Genomic DNA, 20036 nt, shown 5'->3' with positions numbered 1-20036 from the left:
GCGTCGCGTCTCATCGATTGGCCGTTCTCGCTCGCTCGGCCCCATCCGTTCCAATCCGGCGATGTGTCGTTAACCCATTAAAGGAGGGCCGTAATCTCTCCTTTGTTTCCGCGAGGCTTTTCATCGCGAGGCTCGCATTACAATTAAATGTCAGCGGAATGCGATCGTACTCACGCAAGCCGTTTACGAAACGCGAGGCCACCGTGCGCGATACGTTCATTGAATTTTGCCGTAGAATCTCTTTCACTGTATAAAACAGCTTCGACTCGCGAGTCTCGAGACAGTTTCCGAGAGGCGAATCATAAAATATGGCTTTTGTGGCTGAGACTATTGTCAACGCTATTTCTAGTCCTTCTATTTGTGGCGACGCGTTAATCTTCTCTCTCGGGATTCTTTTTTTTTTTTTCGACTTAAACCGAATCTTCGCGAATCGTTCGTGAGAGAAATCGCAAAATGTAGCGCAATTAATTTTTTAACGCGTTCTACGAATGATTCATCTCATAACCGGTTCAAGATGCTGTGTCGGCGATATATCAACACGTGGCTGAGATGCGGATTCGTTATTACTATTTCCTTTACTATTATCCGCAAATATACGACGCATTCATCGTGCTATCTTTACTTTTCTTAATATCTGATTAAACGGTATCTTCGAAATGCATTTCTTTTGGGATAATCTCATTTCATATTTTTCAAACTCTTTTCTCGTTTCAACGAAGCGAGAAGAGTTTTTTTTTTATTTAACAGTGTTTTTCTTCGATACGATACTGTCTCTTTTTATTTTTCATTTTTATGCGTCCACAACTCTACATTTATTCCATATTTCTAGACTGCTAATTTCCGATCTCATGATTACGATAATCGTATATTTTATTTCACTTGATTTCTTCGATATTTTGCTAATACGTGATAGAATACAGATCTTTCATTTTCAAGGAATCTCGTACATTTCAATATTTCGTGTATTCTTTTCAATCTTTACACTCGCAATAGAACATATATTAACGAAATTTCCGTCAAGCTAAAGTTATTTACATATGAACTTTCGTGTATTACTCGTGAATAAAAAGAAAAATAGTAGATACATTTACATCCTCGAAATAAGATGCTATTTTTAAAGATATCTGCTGTATGTATAGATAATCATATAGGCAATTGGATACGATGATATTACCTGAATAAATTTGTTGATTTGTATGTGTAAATACTGCTAATCGTTTTAAACGAAGCAGAAAGGTGCCTTTTATTTTTATATTTTTGGCGATATAATTTCTTTCTCAATCGGTTTTTTTTATTTTGCGCGCCACAACAAGTTCTTCTTAATTTCTTGGGTGTCGAATCTCTTATGTTAGTTTATTCTGTGGATGTCTCGAACAAGAGGGTTTGTCTTTTCAACCGGGATCTTTGAAAACAGACAGTTCCAGAAATACGCATTATTGATCGGCCATGAGTTCTCCAGCGAGTTCTTTTAAACGCGTGGTAGTTGGCCGTGCTAAAATTATCGAATTGGTCTGAAAATACCGATAAAAGAACACACGGTCTGCGCTGTCGTTTCATTCAGCTCGTGACTCGATCATTATTGCCGATCGACTGCTCGACCTACTCTTACGCTATACTACATCTGTAACAATACGCATTGTTTAGTCGTAATGCTGTTAGTCACATTTAATTATGCGGTCAACAACGAATTGGCGTCGGGTTTCTAACAACACTAATGTCTGACGTATCTTTGTGTTCGCAGGGAAAAGCGGCAGAAGATTGAAGATATTAAGAAGAATATTAGGGACGCTATTTTGGCAAGTATCACTTTACATATATTTTTTCACGTAAATATTTAATCACTATTATATGAAAATTAAAATCAAAAGGAAGAGAAGTTGTATAGTTTGGCAAGTGAGTTTAGTTGGAAATTATTTATCGAGCGATTTTCTCTTTTTTATACATTTTTTTTATCAAGTTGTACTAAATATGTATAAATCATTGCGCTCGAAATAACACGCGACATAAACATTATGTGACACGCAAATTTGCGATATCAAATTTAGCTGTGTTAGAACATTGTCATTTGTGCCATTCAGGCTCGTGTTTAATCGCGCGCGCGCGCGCGATTCTGTTTTGCCCTTCAGGCAAAATACAATCACTTCCGTACACTGCGTTGACGCAAACGGCGCTACCTCCAACGATTTCTTGCATATGGAATTCTTACGAATTAATTATAACAGCATGATAACTATTACGGCGAACCAATAGTTACGATAAAAAATAAAAGCGATTCTAGCGAGAATATTACAGGTGTTTTTTTTTTTAAAGAATACATTTACATCATAATTTATCACGTATCTCTTATTATTAATCAGTCTTATTATCTCTTATTATCTAGAAATTAATCGATAATCCTTGTTATACGATACACACACGATTTTTAAATCAATAATAAATGCATAGCAATGTGGATACATATATGTATATATATAGATAGGATAATATAGACGATTGGATTAATAAAAAGGTGATATAAATAATATTTTATTTTTACAACAGATTGTATTAATAACGTATTAATAACATATATTTAGAACATATATTTAACGTATAAATTCTAACATGAACGTATAAATTTCAACAAAATTGTTATATCTACAGAAAAAAATGTTTTGGGGAAGATATTTCTTTTATTATTAGCCGTGCACGATGAAAAATAAAAGAGACACGTCGCTTCTTTTACAGACGATAACCAGTGCGATGAGTACGTTAACGCCGCCCGTTACACTGGGGGATCCGTCAAACCAGAGTAGAATGGACTACGTCCTGGAAGTCTCGTCTTCCCCAGACTTCGATTATCCTCCGGTGAGTCAGCCTGTTTGCGTTGTACAATGCGTTGTATTTCCCCGCTCGCGAAGGTAACTCATCGACCTTGCCGAGAAATAGTCGTAAGAAGAAATCCCCGGGCCAATCTTCAGCATGATTCAGCGTCACGTGAAATTCGTTTCTGAACACGGTTAAATTCCATCGCACGCTAATTCGGTCGGAAACGAAAAAGGATACGCGACTAAATTGGCCGCGAACTTTCCCTTCGTAAATTTCGCTCGTGTAATGTTTAATGAGTGCACTTGATATCTCGTTCTCTTCGTATTAATCTCAATCGTTTCGCGTTACAATTTTGCAGTAATTAATTTATAACGTTATATACCGACACACAAAGATGATATAATAAATTGTTTAATAATTTGTCTTCCGTAATGTAGATTGTTTTGTCGCATATATTACGCGTTTACACACAATACTTATTGGAACAACTCGCGCGATTACTCGATATCGTTTAGCGACACAAGCCGCGCGCGTAACAGTTGTGGCGTAATGGGCGACGGCGGCGACGAAATTTTCTTAACGATCATCGCGACGACATTTCTTCGCTATCTCGTTAAACCGGCACCGACGCACATCTGCGGATTAACGTAACGAGGCATGCAGACATACACGTATACGTGCATGTACGTATGGACTCTTTACGTGAGAACCACTGCATGGCACGATCAGTGTTTACAATGTTTACACAGCCACCGCACATGTTAGTGCGCTATATAGTGTCCTGTACTACGACGTGCTGCGCCATTTCTCATGTACGTATGTACGTATGTGTGTACGTACGTATACACGATATCTCTCAATTGTGTCGCTTGCAAATTCATGCGATCATTATATACTCGTATGTAACGGGAATTTACATCGATCGATGCGAATTCTCTGTCCCTTTAAGGGATTTCACTGCCGAGTCTCTCAATAAGGGACAATTGTGCTAGATAGCATCGTAAAAAGTACTGCGATTTATGTGTCTATCGTACATATACACATATACATATAGAGTGACATGTCAAAAAAAGTTACGACTGATAATAAAGTAGATATTTGACGCAACCAAGTTAATTAATTAATCATCGATTGATTTACGTTGTTATACAGTTAAACTTGTACTTATAAATGCATTCTTTTAAGAGTATTTGGCTGAATTCGTTACGGTGTTTGATGAGTTGCTTCAGAATTTCCGATTAAGGTACTCAGGGGATTATCCGGAGACACAGTATTCGGGGATGAGATATCGCGAGAGGAAAAAGCGCGAGAAGCGGATTCGAAACCGCACGACATGGCTCTCGAAATAAAATCGTCGCGACGAAATAATCCGCGCGTTTTGCGTCATTCAGTGCGAGTCGCGACGTAAACGCGCGGCGTTACGCGCGTGTACGGTGCATCACCTTTGCCAGCGGACGCCAGAGCGGCCCATTATTTGTTGCACGTGGCTGCATTCGTTTGTTGGTCGATGATGCATTCGGATTAATTGAACTAAATCGTTTTGCGCCAAACGCAATTCAGGCTCTCGAACCCGCGTTATGCTAACGCTCGTGATTCGCACAATATTTACGATTGTCCGCAAGACATCACGTTTGTATCACTCCGACAGTTTCCGGCACTACTTTCAGATCACAGGCGAGGTAATGAATTGAAGGATATTTGATTCTTTCTTTTTTTTTTAGAATTCGAGAAAATTAATCAAATTGAAAACATTTTAATTTATCTAATCAAATTATTTTTTTCTAAGAGCGCCGTTGCATCCAAGTCTTTAATTCAGATATATACGGTGGGAGAATAGAACGAGTACTGCGTCATACATAGAGAAGCGCTTCTGCTGTTTTTATTGCGTTAATTGTAAAAGAATAAAAAAATAATTATTGACCTGGCATATAACTGGTATTATTTTTGTAAGATTAGAAGACATAAAACAATATTTTAATTCTACCGGCGCCTTCTACGATTCGTGTTTAATTTGTCACTGTCATTCGTTCTCCACATATGTAAGAGATGAGAGAAATAGGCAGCGGGGGTGTTTCGCGGAAATTTATTTTAGGAAAATCCTAGGCCTAATTTCGGCACTGGCTCGAAATACATTGGCAGCGACGCGGTTCTTTTATAAACGATTGATATAATCGGCGCACATTAACTTGCAAATAATGTAAATGATGCGAAAATAACGTTAAAAATTGAAATTGGGACGTATAAAATGCCGCGACTCGAAATATTCCTCTGCAGGAAAACGTGAAATAATTCCACTTGAATATTTTTACGGGAGAGGAGAACGAACGAATCAGTATATAATTATAATTATTTCAATAATATCGTAAAACATTTCAGACGCGAGGCAATGCAGTGCGTGTGCATATATGTGTGTGTGTGTGTGTGAGTATTAAATTAAATATAAATATTGAAATCTCAAATAAAAGAAGACCCACTCATATTCTCTCGTGCGTTTAGAGGATTTACAATGAATCTGTAAGGGTCGCCTTCGAGGCTTTTATTCAGGCACGCTGCACACACAAATTTTACAACACGCTTGTACGTGTTCCTGTATTTTTAGCCGAGTTACACGCTTTGCGGCGGCGTTTAGGGGCTTAGCGAGAGAGGATGACGCGTTTGGACGAAATTATTAGTACGTGCATAATCGCGGTAATAGGCGGAGACACGGCACCAACATGGTGATCCTTCCTCGCGCAGCGAACGACGGATCGACGATGCGTCCGTCCATCGATCGTGGAAGCGTGGAAATAGCATCGACAGGAGAATTTATTAATATAACCGTCGTCGTTATTGCCAAGCACACCGGCCGTGCCGGCCGTCGCGACTGTTGCGTGATTTGCAGCTTGTGCTGTCTGTGACAACATTTGGGATGGACTTCCGCTGTCACGAGAGAACGTGTCCTGTCCAAGTTCGCCGCGACACTTAGGGCGATGAAAGGGCACATGCGAATTGCAACGCTTGTCAATTATGCCGCGCCGCGCCGCGTGCGGTTTTCGAAGGATACGTCTATGAGAAATATTTCGTGCGGCTTTGCCACAACTGACCCACGATTTGATATACACGTGATACCGAATTAAACATATCATATTTGTAAGAGATTACGTTTTTGACAATAATTGAGTCATTATATCAAACGTTGTTATTATTGGAAACGCTGCAGTTATCAAACGCAAATGTTCGATATTTTATTTTATTATAAGCAATTCTCTTGATATTTAAAATACGATATTTATTTCGAATTTGAGGCTCAATTCTTTAATATTCCTTGCTGTTAAAAATTATTTATATTAATAATTAAAGAAATGATTGCTAAAGAAATTTGCTAAGGAAATTCTGGCTGGGAGAGAAAAAGTTTTAGATACACGAGCAGACTACAGACTATATATATATATATATACACTAAATTTCTGTTTTGCAATCCGTGGCACATTTGTATGTTTCGCCAGGAATATCATCGCGCGATAGAACACGATGCAACTGCATGAATGCTCAAATAATTAATAATACTTTACGCTGTTTCGACGTTGATTTATGCACGCGGAGTAGCATGCTTGCACCGCGATTACTCGGCAACTTTTAATTCGCACCGTTTACAAGAGTGCGTCATTGATCGCGAAAAATTCTTTACTTTAAAATATCGTTGTTATTAATATAATGTTTACCAGATAACATTTATTGTATCGACTAATTTATAGGTATATATTCTGACAAATCAGGCTTGTGCCTTGAGGGAGAAAAAAGAGAGCGGTCTAAATTAGATTTAATTTAACGTATTTTATACGTATAGTGTATTTGATAGAATGAAAATCATTTTTATAGCGTATATCGGAGATTAAAATATTTGACTTTCGATCGCGAACGTATTCTCACGGTAGTTTCTCTCAGAACAAGAATTCCATCCCATTGTTTCCTCATAATTTTCGAGACCATCAACGTGTTATGTCACAGGAACCTGCGACCAAAGCGCCAACCTTCCGCAAAACCGCCCACGCATGTGAGGAAACCAAGTTTCCCGACACAATAACATCTAAATTATTAATGCGCCCGACATCCTCCGCCAGTAACGCGAAGCGTGTAGCCTTGTGGCCGACCATTATTTACGTAACATTCAAGTCGTGATTTTAACTTACTACTAAACGCATGGTCTACATCTACAACGCGACTGCGGAATGCGCCATGGTTACAGACTGCATGTGAATTTTCGATAACGTGCCTCGAGAAAAGAAGAATAAATTTCACTAATTTTTTTAATATACATACGAAATTCTAGAGATTTAAATAATTGAGAGTGATAAAAATGTATGTCGCAACGCGATTACAATTGGATTTCCAATTTGCAAATGTTTCCTGGCTTTTTCACGCTACGAGAAATCGATAAAAATCCGTTGATCGCTTTTTCCCGAGCCAAGGCAGTGGTATTTTCTTGAAATATTTTTTCGATAAATCACGAAGCGAGGATTGAATAATCTTTGCGGTCAATTTAAACAACGTTTGTTACGCATTCCTCGCGCGTATATAGATGCGCGTGTTCAGCTTCATTCTTCATTGTCGCGAACTTTGCGGGCAGCACGTTTTTCCGCGGCGAGTTAACGACGAATTAAACACCAAACGTTACAACAGCCCCGCGATTCTGTGCAATAAAGACAGCGATAAATGTACTATAAATATACGCGAATAGATCGTATTGCGAGGCTCGTGCCCGTTTAATTTGCCGACAGAGTCTTTACGTCGCAATCGAGAATCGTTCGCGGATTGCTCATCTGCTTCGCGTTGTATAATTCTAAAAGATTTAGATTCTTATCTTCAATTTAAATCTATAACGTACAGTCTTTATTATAATTTAATCTACGCTGCTTTCCTTTTGTTCCGAAATGATCGCGCATATTCTGGGATGAGTACAATTTCTTTCTCGAAAAGATTCTCGCCAATATAAACGTCAATCGAGTCTAATCATTGGTTGATTGTTCTGCTTTCAGGAATTTTACGAAATCGTTGAAACACTTTGGAAAGATCGAGGCGTTCAGCAAAGCTTCGAGAGGAGTAACGAGTATCAACTCATCGACTGCGCCAAATAGTAAGTTTTATTTTTTACAAACTTGTGAAAGGGTACGTCGTATCGTTCGGGATGAGCCGCGAGGAATTTAAAATAGCACAACTGGCATCGTTCTCAATGGACCGTGTTGATGCCGCATCGTGTTGATAGCCAGTCCATTCGGAAACGCATATGCTAGACTCTAGAGTATAGTAACCAAATTAAATTTACAAACAAATGAATTTTGCCATTTTTAACGATCGATTACCTAATACGATGCATTTTTTTCGAATTTTTAATTGAATTTTGCGCACTTGTCCGTCGCTAATCGCTGGATCTCTCTATACGTGAAGAGTATGAAGCGTGGTTATTGCAATCTGCTACGGGAGTGATATCATGAGCACGATAAGAAATCCAGTAAGATAACGCTTACGCGTCGATAACACCACCATGCATCGTGGATCTGTCGTCATTGGGAACGCAAGGTCTCTTTTTTTTTTTTGCAACAAATCTCGTTTAACAAATATAACTCGATCGTTTGCTTCATTTTATCGTATTCAATAACGTTATTAAAAAATATTTATTAAAAAATATAATCTAATAAAAAATATAATCTAATATAATCCATTTTTACATGTGTGAACACATTTTTATTATAATCGTCAAATTATCAGAAAAAAATAAGAAAAATTCATCTATATATAGATATACGATATGTGTGCGTATATTTATAGACTTGTGACACCGATTTAATGCCAATGGAAACAATGCCTTAACGAGGTAATCACTTTAATAGGAGCCACCCGTTTATCTAGAGACTCTCTCTCTACAAATTGACCCAACCTCGAGCTTTTTTGTACGCTAATTCGATGATACGAGCATTGACTTAGTTACATAAAGTGGCGTCCGCGTCGTCGCGTAATTCGATGAGATTACGATAGCGAATGCGTTTGACGGATAAAGACTAAACCGTTGATCGAACAGCAGAATTATAATAGCTGGTATATTTTAAACGCGAGGATTATTGCACCAGATCTTTTTACATATAAAGGAAGGAAGACGTAAATCTCCCTAGCGTAAACTACGACCTTATCCGTTTAGCCAACAATCGGCATGTGACTGTTTTTCACACCTGTCAGGTCGCCAAACACTTTAATTTGACACTCGTATATGAGTACATCCTCTTCTATAGAATCATAGTACAATTTACCGATATACATATTAATATTCCTTGGAACATTCTGTGCATTAATTTATTTTACATAGTTTCTGAATCGATCCATTAAAATTTAAAAATTTTTTTAAAAATTTTGAGATAAAACAGGTGAATGAACTGGGATGATTATTATTATATATTGTATATATATATATAAATATATTTTTTTTAATAATACCTCGCAGTATGTAAATGCGTGAGAGGAAGGAAAACGTTTTCTCAATTCTCTAACAAAGTATCCATTTGAACTTTGATACATTACTAAATTCGTGAATAACGGGGCACGACAGGTCTTTTTCTTTCTTTTTTTCTCTCTCGTCTTCATCAATGTTTCGTGCTACTCGTAATCGTATTATCGCGAATTTCTTGTATTTTTTCTTTTTTTCTCCATTAATACAGCTTTTGGCGGTGAGACTCTCTCTCTCTCTCTCTTTCTCGTGTGCAGCGCAGGAATCGTTGACGTTAAAAATAGCGCGATGTATTTTTAGGCACCGTGCTCCGGTGGTGAGATATAGTGTTCTCGTAGCATATTCGTAGATGGCGGAGACGCAAGATGGCTATAATCTTGTGATATCTAGCCGCATGTAGTGGCCGCGTTTCTACGACTGCTCCTGGTAGTATTAAAAATACGTTCGTCTATTTACGAATACAGTGCATGAGATAGAGGCAAACGCGCGAATTTTATTATATCTGAAAATCTATTTTTTTTTTTTGCAAATAATTTCAAATACGCCGCAATAGGAATATTGTGTAAATTTTCCATGAGTTCTTTCCCCAAGGAAGAGAAAGAGACAGGAATATTGTTCTTTTGAATCTGTTTACTCTTTTTAATGTCACGAGATTTCGGATAATCGTTACCTCGCCGGTAAATTTTTTTCTGTAAACACGCAACGCGTGTGACATAGTAAAACTGTGACCTTCTTACGCGCACTAAATACGGCGCAACGATATGTACTCTTTCACGAAAATATCACAAATCTGAGTCAGTGTGTGGAGAATAAATATTTGTTCATCACACGATTACCGTGCACGACAACGTGCGATTATTGATTGTCGGTTTAATGGGAGTCATTTCCGGATGTTCTTTAGCGTGGACGCTAGGTAAAAGATCCGAGGACATGCAACTGCGTAATCGTCATTAGAAAAAAAAGGAGAAAAAAAATACATAATTCCATATGCGTGCGCGTGCGCGTGTATGTGTGTGCGTATCGCGTGTTCGTGTTACCGTATTTTAACCGTGCGTCTCGTCTCGTTTATAGAAGTAAGCGACGTTTCAATTACGTGATAATACACCTCGGCGCGTCTTAAAAAAGGAAACACGCGCCGCTATATTTAGGCACTATAGTCTATATCGCGCGGATTATTGATGCTGCTATACACATAGCTCGTAAATGTTTGGATAGACAGCCGCTCTTGCGCGCCTCTCTTCTTCACCATCGATACCTTGGGGTGTCGACAATGATTCTTTTCTCTTTTATTTTTCCATATCTCAAATAAACACCCTCAAAATGACGAAATGGCCTAACCATAGAGGGTGTTTATCTTTTGTATTGTAGTTATTCCGCGATTAAAAATTTAATGACAAAAGTTATCGAAATTATTTGTTCGTTCTTTTTGGGTGACATGTATCTTTTCCGCAACCATCGATTAAATAGAATTTTTTGATCTAATTAAGGAAAAAAATTCAACGAGAGAGGGCTAGAAGAGAGTGGAAAATTAGTGAATTTTGAGACAAAGCGACGAAAACCAACCTTGTCGGACTCCAACCTGGGTAAGAGAGAAATTCTCGTTTCGCGCGTCTGCCCAAGTAGAGAAGACAAAGAGAATGTTTAATGTTTACCGTTGAGAGCCGCCGCACGTTGGCGACGTTAGGGTGGCGCGCGGCTGGAACCGCCAGGTCCGTCAAATATTTGCGATTCGAGCGAATGATCGCGCGCGTGGTTGGACGTCGAAGCTCCAATTTGTAACGGCAGCGAGAAGATCGGGGCCATCGCGGGATTCCTTGTGCGCGCGATATCAAATTGAATCACGGCGACTTTAAAACCGACGCCAAAACATATATAATCGGATCGTTCTCTCTCTAATCTTATCCCTCTTAAATCCTGGAGCCGCGGGGAGAGCGAGCCTTTTCGAGTTCGCGTCGGGTTCACAGTTTCCCTTCGGACTTGCGATTCGGAAAAATTTTCAGCTCAATCTCGAATTCCTCCACGGCCTAGTCTGCCGTGACTCGGAAATTTCGTTGCAACATTATCGATTCGCGTCGCAGGGGGAACACTATACACCTTACATCGTACAAACGGCGCGATGGATTCGTGGCGGCGCGGTTTGATGCATAAGCCGCATACTGATTATACGTCGGCCCTACATCTACATGTCGAGTAGATGTAGTTCTAGGATTTAAACCGTTACCCACTTTCCGACCACCGGCCCTATACACACGGGGTGTCTCGGATGTCATTGCATATGCATACATACATGCATATATTAGCGAGACGAGACTCGCGTAGACAGTCGATGGTTAATGTCGTTCGGAAGCTAATTGAACTTGGTTATCGTAAAATTAATTATATTTTAAAGAAGCCAGACTTTTTTAGGATTATCACACATTGATAGAAACTACGTATATATTCACGGAAACAACGATTTTGCTGGATCCAGATCTGAAAATAATTTTCGTTGGATAATCAAAATAATTTTGTTGGAAAGTCCAACTGATCGCTAGAATATCAAAACGTTTTATAGCAATGCTTATTATTTTTAATTTTCCAATAAAATTATTTTGATGGTCACACAAGAATTATTTTCAGATCTGTATCCAGCAAAATTTTTAGACCTTTCAACAAAATCGTTCTTTCCGTGTTCTATTCTATTCTATTTTATTAGAAAATTTTAACAATTCATTCGAAATCAATCACCGAGCATCCATATCGAAGGAATTGAGAAGTAGTTAAGGAGGAGAATGGCGGCCAATCAGTCTCGCTAAAGGAAACTCCCCTCGGAATTGTCCGGGGCTCTGTATATGGAGTTAGATTAACACCTCGTGTATAATATTCTACATCGTGCTCAATAACGTGGCCGGAGCTTAGAGCACAGAAGGGGCTTCGCTAGCTGTCGACATCAAACGCGCGTTCGATTCGCGTCGTCCGAGTTCAGTCGATACACGTTATTATCGCGCACGATCCGGCTTTCATCATTTTCCCCGCTTTGTCGTCGCGAATTAATTCTTCGCGAACGAACGTCGAACGTTTAACCTTTAACCGGAAGCGGTTTGAAAAATCCAACGCGGCATTTTGTCGATCGCTATACGAAGCGCCGCGCCATGCTGGCTCTATCTCTCTTCTAGCGATAGACATTCGAGAAGCGCAGAGATCGAACAGAGAATAATTAAATAAACGCTGCAGCGGAAATGTAAAAAGACCGACTGAGAGATCATTATAGGCTTTTTTTATGCCACACATAATCTCCTCTCCTATTTAAAAAAAAAGGTATGTTAAATCGATACCGATCGGATTATCGAAAAATCTCCAAGTTTATTATTGGCTCTTTTCCGCGACTCTGATTAGTTCTTTAGCTGCACTTACTTCGTGAATGGCTGTCAACGTACGTATATTTTGACAGTCATGTGCTCTAATAAAAGAGATACAGAGTATACCGTATATTGAACAGTTTTCTCGCTGTAACGTGTATGTCGCTACTTTGTTTTTTATAGGAAATATATCGTGATTCTATTTATATAGCTGTGTTTCAACATTCCTCGAAAATACACGCGAATTACGGGCTTGATCTGCAATTTCGTATAATACTTGGCCGCGTATATTATTTCCCGTTGACGTTACACGTTTCGACTAGTCTGGATCGCTGTCAGAAACGTTGTCACAATTGCTCATCTCAAGGTCTCGGCGGAGGGTTAACACGAGCATGATAACGAGAAAATCGTTCTGCACAGCAGCAGCCGCCAGTAGGTCACGACCTCCTTCCTCTTTCAATTCTCTGGAGGTCGATAGCCTCATTTCTGGCGGAGCGCGCCAATTCCATGACCTACCTTCTCTCGCGAGCCTATACGATCGTAGACACGCAGATATGCGGATCTTTTTTCTCCCCCTCCCCCTCCTCCTTTTTTATATCGCGAGCACTATAGAAATTCGACGTATCTTTTCTCTCATTTATAATCGGAGTATACATCGTTTTAGACAAATTACGCAACATTTGATCGTTTTTGACAATAATGGGTGCTTCGAATCGATATAATGATGCAAATTAAATAAAAAACATCTAATATTTCGTAATAACAGTCTCGAAGGTATTTATGTATTTTTTTTATGATCGAATTGTATCTATAAAAAAAATATACTCGAAAATTTCAAAAAGTTAAATTCCTGCGTTAGTTTAAATATAATATCGGACTTTTACAATTATACATTAGGTTTTGGGAAAAGAGTTATTATATAAATACATATCCTTTAGAAGCAAATTATAGTTTTGCAGTCGCATTATGTCTTGTTAGTGTCGTCGATATTATACTTGATACAATTTACTATTGTCTCTTTCTCGAGCACATTCAAGGGCTAAGTACTTTTTCATTTATTCACCGTATGTACATCTCTTGGAGAGATCGTCCACTCGGCTTCGTATAATTGTATATAAATTATTCTTACATAAAATTTTAAATTCTCTTTTAATTTTATTTTTTTATCAGAGTCATTATTTAACCTCTAGTCTAACAAGTCCAACAGTCTTTGTCTCCCTTCTTTTCTGCTCGTTGAGAAAATTATTATTGAAACTGTTTAATTTTATCTATACTTTTCATATACGGCTTTGAAGAATCAGTATTAAGCTGTTAACAAATGCTATCGCTACTGCTACTCTAACACGCGGATACCTTTAATTATCTCGTAAAAGAGGAGGCGTTTTATAACATTTTCCGCGATAATAGCGCACGCGGTGTTAAAACCTTGCATATACGATTGACGGCGAGCAGAGAACGAGCGGTGGCAGTGACCCATGACCCGGATCGCGGAAAGTGGGTGCCAGAGGGGCGTGTATGCACCCGGCGAGGCCGTGGGGTTGGGGTTAGGGTAGGACATCGTCGAGGATCGATTTTCCCTCTCGGTGGGCTCCCTCCACCCTCGGCGTGCAGGAAGGGAGGCTGGATCGCGAAGGGAGAGGGTCCCGGCACAGAGAGACGAGCGGACGAGCGAGTGAATGGGAGCGCGGGTATATGAGAAAGGTAAAGAGAGCCGGATGCGTGTGTGCGTGCATGCGCACGTGTACATGAACGCGCACGAGAGAAAGAGAATGTTCGCTCTCCGAAAGGGTGATAGAGGGTGGAGACAGGGAGGCGGAGAAAGAGAGACTGTGAGGGCAAACGCGAGTTCTGCAAACACGGGATGCGAAATAGCGAGAGAGAGAGAGAGAGAGGAGAGAGAAAGAGAAAGAGAGAGATTCTCTTGGGCGCTCCCGATATTCCGCCCTTCTTCAGCATCCGCTTTCGTTCTCCGTCGCGCGGCGTGCGCGCTCTCGTCGACGCGTTTCCTGCAGGATCCTGCGGCATCCTACGTGTCCCTACCTACGGATCTGAGATGACTCTACCGAGCAGGAGCACGGCGCTCCTCTCTGTTGGAGCGGCGAGTGCGGCGACGAGAAGAGAGGAGAGAGAGAGAGAAAGAGAAAGAGGGATCGGCTCAAGCCCGGCCGACCCAGGAACGCGGCTCGATCGAAAGAGGAAAGTTGACACTGTGTCGGAGGGCTCCGACCGACCGCTTCTGATAACGTTATTGGCCCGTATTCCGGCGACGCGTCTAAGCGGCTAAAAGCGGCCACCCGATTCCGCATTTCTCATGTCCCGATCACTGTCCCCGCATCTTCCCCTCTCCCTCCCCCGATTTTTTCCCTTATATCGGGAGGATATTGCACGCGCTCCTCTCTATAATCGATAGACACGCGACGAAAATAATTTGGCAATTTTGGCAACGGCGAGGACGTATCGAGAGATACTATCGGTACACTATCGCAATCCGGACAGGAAATCGATGCAAATGAGATAATACGGTTTATTATTATCCCGCGGTGTTCTATTCCAGCGAGTCGGAGATACGTACATGCATAATGCGATGCAGTTGTTGTACAGCGGTGTCTGATGTAATTGTAACAATATCTGATGGATATCGTACCGAGCAATAGTCGTAAGATCGATGCGAATATAATAACATGGTTTATTATTATCCCGCGGTTCTACACCGGGGACGGGAATACGTATACAATGTTATGCGGTCAATATATAACGCTGCTTCTCGTACAACTAATATAACTATATAATGTGATAATATCGCGAATAACAGCTACAAAAGATTGGCACGGATATAATAATACGAGTTATTGTTATGCGTGATCTAAAATATGCTTTATTATCCCTCCTTCGGGAATAAGTCGCTTTTCGCCGCCAAGTATTGATGTTTAATTAAATACAAGTTCTCGGTCAAATTATCCATTCGAATGATACAGTAATTGTCAGAGAGTAAAACGATCGGCAGAGAGTAGATATCTTGTGCACAACACGGTTTATAAACATCCCTTTCCTGTCGTACAAATTACAAATCTCTAAAAGCGAATTGTACAAATCCTAAACAAATCCTATAACTTCTTACAGTTGACACGTTCAAAGAGACCAAATGAGCGCGTTAAGATTCTTTCATTCAGGTTACTCGAACATATTGGTACGAATGATGAGAAGCGTTTTATTAATGCTGACTAAACCACACATAAATATCGTTGTGTATATCATTGAAAATTTATTCAGCAGCTTTCCGTTCTAGGTTCTCGTGATACAAACTGTTTTACGAGTTGTCGGAGATCATTATACATTTCGAAGCATATCGAGTATTTGTATCAAAATATGGAAAAGAATTATGCAGGAAAAAGTAGCGTTATTGTCAGATTAGTTCTTTTTAGATTCCTGCCCTTTTCTCTCTCACACGCTCAGTATATGCTTTCTTTGTACAATATTTTAGACTTTTGAAAATATACGACTCTGTATAAAAATTTCGAGAAGTTTCTCTATACAATCGAAGCAACGTGTGAAACTGAGGCATATGGAAAGCAACGTGCTATGTACACTGTACAGACCTCCTTTATGCACTTGGCAAGATAAAATAGATAAAAACGAATAACATAGATGCGCGAAGAAAAATTCCGTGGCGACGAGATCGTCCTGCGTATACCTTTCTCAGGATGCATTTCGATATTTCTGCTTCGAATTTCTTTACTTTTGCGACGTAAGTTCCTCTGTCTTTGTCAAAATATATGGCGTAACTGGAAATTTAGATCTCTCGCGTCCTGTGGATAAAATACAAATCGCGACGTGATTTATTTTAATAATGTCTGCGATGTTTGAACACGCATGTCGCGCTTCCAGAGCAGATCTTTCATACGCGTTTCTTACGATGCTTTACGATGGTATATTAAAAATTTTTACATCTTTCACGTTTACGTACGGCGGATTAATGTTGGCGTTCGAAAACGCGAAAATTCAAGATTTTGGTGGCAAAAATTTGATTCACATCTACATGGCACACAAAAGAGACACGTTTTCGACCACATACGGACGCGTGGAGTGGCTCTCACGATAACGATGCGGTTGATTGACAATGATTGTTATCGCGAATGCCTCGCATCGATCGAAACTAGTTCAATTTGATTTTGACGAATTTATGTTGCCACGTCGTTAAAGGTGCGGATACTTTTCGTTTTCTTTTTTAGATGTAACTCGCGGCACAAATTGACGAATTAGGAAGGCTTATAATAGTGTCGGGAAATAATAATTTACGAGGATTCACCGTCTCTCTCTCTCTCTCGCTCTTAATACAAATTTTTGATTGTAACATCGCATATATCTCGCGTAGTCAAGTTAGGCTTGTTTCTGTAAAGTAGCAGTTGCAATAAAAATTTACAATTGTTCCTTTTTCGGATTGGTAACGTTCGCTCAATGAAACGTGCATCGAATGCACGTCTTTTCGTTTTTCCATTCGGCACGCGTAACGTACGGAATATTCATGGAATATTGCGAATGCCATGGCACGTAGTTATTGGATATGTTATCGTATAAATATTTAAAAAAATACACGCGCGATGCTCTCCAAATGTTTGCAACAAACTTTTGAAATATTACAAATTGTCTAATTGAATCTTACTACTAATTCTTCTTTCGTTCTGTTTCAGTTTTCTAGATAAGGTAGCCATTGTAAAACAGCCGGATTACACGCCCACGGAGCAGGTAATTATTACAGTTTCCCCTTTTGTTTGAATCTCTTGATGTCGGTAATGACGGGGTAACTTTAGAGTGTTTAGACATCCAAATCTTGTTTTTTTTTCCATATATCTTTGACGTTAAAAAATTATGAAATTACTTGGATCTTGAATCTTCGTTCGGCGCTCACAATCTCGCATTTTTATGTATGACTATGTATGCGTGTAACGAGTGCGTGCTTGCGTTTTGTTTCAGGACATCCTCAGGTGTCGAGTCCTTACATCCGGCATTTTTGAGACGCGGTTTCAGGTCGACAAAGTAAACTTTCAGTAAGTCCCATAATGCGACACGCCGCTACTCGCGCACGCTTTACTCCAATGTCGTGTGGCTATATATAGCCAACGTATTACAGTCACATCGGCCGGTAAATATAAACGCAAAGCGCGGCGGCGGCGGTGGCGGCAGCGGCATCTTAGCCTAGCGCGCTTCTATGTATTACGCCTGCCGCTAGCAAGACTTACACTGTTATAACGTGTAAATCTGAAATCCGTTAACCGCGTTAACGCCTCCGCAACTTTGTAACATTTTCCCTTTTTGCGTTCACTCGCAGATCACGTACGGCGCCCCACATTATTTTCTATAGGCCCACCACACCCCTTTGTTGTCGTCTCCCTCGTTATACTCACGTATAGCCGTTTCGCTTCTAACAAATATTCGAAAAAATTCGTGCGTTTGTAACTTTAAACTTGAGGCGTCTTTTCAAGAGGAATCGTACAATGTCGCGATGTAAATTCGAAAACGAAAGGTCTATTTTCTATCTATAATATTTTCAACGAAAGTCAAAGGTCTAAGAAGTCAAAGGACTTGGGGATGCGATTTAACTTTTTGTAAGATTAGTATTATTACTCTGAATTGTCCTAAACGGATAAGAGCTGCGATAAGGGTGTAGATCGCGGGTTAGACGCGGTTCGCGACGCCGCAGTCCGATATTTTATTGAATATTTTCCCGTTTTTTGCAGTATGTTCGACGTCGGTGGTCAGCGTGATGAAAGAAGAAAATGGATACAGTGTTTCAATGACGTTACGGCGATTATATTCGTCACGGCGTGTAGTAGTTACAATATGGTACTCAGGGAAGATCCTACAAAGTTGAGACTCAGGGAGAGTCTCGATCTCTTCAAAAGTATCTGGAACAATCGGTACGCAGCTGAGCTCCGAATTTTACTTTACGTTAGACACGATTTAAATAAAAATCCGTAATCGATATTTTGACGATTCCGACGGGCATTATATCATGTCGTGACACGTCGTTATCTCTCGCAGATGGCTCCGCACGATCTCGGTGATCCTGTTCCTAAACAAGCAAGATCTATTAGCGGAAAAGGTAAAGGCGGGCAAGCACAAATTGGAGGATTACTTCCCGGAATTCGCGCGCTATCAGACACCGGTCGAGCCCGGGATGGCCGCGGATCCTTCGGAAATACCCGACGTCATAAGGGCCAAGTACTTTATCAGAGACGAATTTCTCGTAAGTATAACGCGCGCGTTGACGATCGCCGTAATTCCGATCGCGGCTGTTTGACGGAACAGAGCATTCTGACCTTGTTGCGACCCGCTTATCTTTATAGCGCATAAGTACAGCGAGCGGCGACGGCAAGCACTACTGTTACCCGCACTTCACGTGCGCCGTCGACACGGAGAACATCAAGAGAGTGTTCAATGATTGCCGAGACATTATCCAGCGGATGCATCTGCGCCAATATGAGCTCTTGTGACTTCGTTCCTGCCGACATCTCCTGTCATCATTCGTTAATCTGACGGACGGTCACGCTCGTGCTTCTACTCCTCGAGTCGTTACAATCACACTGCGAACCGAATGAGCGAGCGAGCTGTGAACCGTGAACTGTGAACTGTGAACCGTGGCCGCGAGGATTCGCGAAAGTTCCACACGTCTGGATGTATTCAGGTAACGCGTAGGGCTTCCTCGCTAGTCCAGTACCGAAAAGCCGTAACCAGAAGGTGACGACCTGTGAAAGTGACTCTTCTCCTCATCGACGAGAGATTTAGAGGAACAGAGACGAGAGTCAATAATATATACGGCGATACATACCGCTGCGAGCAACTCTTCGCTGCGTCATCTGTCTGTCTGTTTGTCTGTCTGTCTGTCGCGTAGTAGCGAAGCGAGTTCCTTCTCGCGCGGAATATATAAATTCGCGCCAAACCGCGAGCGAGGCATGACGCGAGATGACCGCGCGTCGACACGTCACGGCCCCGCACCGTGTCCTAGTACCGAGTGAGTTGCAGTTGGACGAAAACGAATGAGCGGGCCCCTCCAAGCGGGCATATTCTCGACTCTTCTTTGAGTTAGATGAAAAAGAGTGTGCTGAACACCCGTCGTCGCCCATCCCCGAACGATGGCGGGGACGAAACTCTCTCGTGCCGTTCGATCGTGCGTGTGAACCATTACCTCGTTAATTTTATTCCTCTCGCATGTGATTCCGCTTTGTGGCGGAACGCGTGAATCCTGTCATAAGCGTGGGCCAACGTCGTCGTCGGATGTAATTCGAGGGACGGATCCTCTTCGTTCAACACACTCTTGACGTGAATTATCGTTCAGATTAGAGTTAAGGATGTTTCCTAAGACTTAAGCGAACCTCTCCGGTAAAAAGAAGAAAAAAGAAAAAAGAAAAAAGAATGAA

The 20036-nt window shown here is 40.7% G+C and overlaps 1 protein-coding gene across 2 annotated transcripts in view; it reads left to right on the top strand.

Annotated features, from left to right (window-relative positions):
- LOC105459911 (guanine nucleotide-binding protein G(s) subunit alpha) overlaps positions 1–20036 on the top strand; it is a 23289-nt gene extending 3253 nt beyond the window's left edge. For both annotated transcript variants that reach the window (XM_011706273.1, XM_011706274.1), the window contains exons 3-10: positions 1742–1796; positions 2728–2847; positions 7824–7921; positions 17310–17364; positions 17593–17666; positions 18357–18536; positions 18661–18865; positions 18966–20036. In XM_011706273.1, coding sequence (XP_011704575.1) covers positions 1742–1796; positions 2728–2847; positions 7824–7921; positions 17310–17364; positions 17593–17666; positions 18357–18536; positions 18661–18865; positions 18966–19112 — 934 coding nt within the window. In that variant the 3' untranslated portion in view covers positions 19113–20036. The remainder of the gene's footprint in view (positions 1–1741; positions 1797–2727; positions 2848–7823; positions 7922–17309; positions 17365–17592; positions 17667–18356; positions 18537–18660; positions 18866–18965) is intronic.

Source organism: Wasmannia auropunctata, unplaced genomic scaffold, assembly GCF_000956235.1.
Source record: "Wasmannia auropunctata unplaced genomic scaffold, wasmannia.A_1.0 LD333494.1, whole genome shotgun sequence".
NCBI classification, from domain to species: domain Eukaryota; kingdom Metazoa; phylum Arthropoda; class Insecta; order Hymenoptera; family Formicidae; genus Wasmannia; species Wasmannia auropunctata.
Note: the sequence above shows the minus strand (reverse complement) of the source record. Positions and strands in the feature narration are given on the sequence as shown.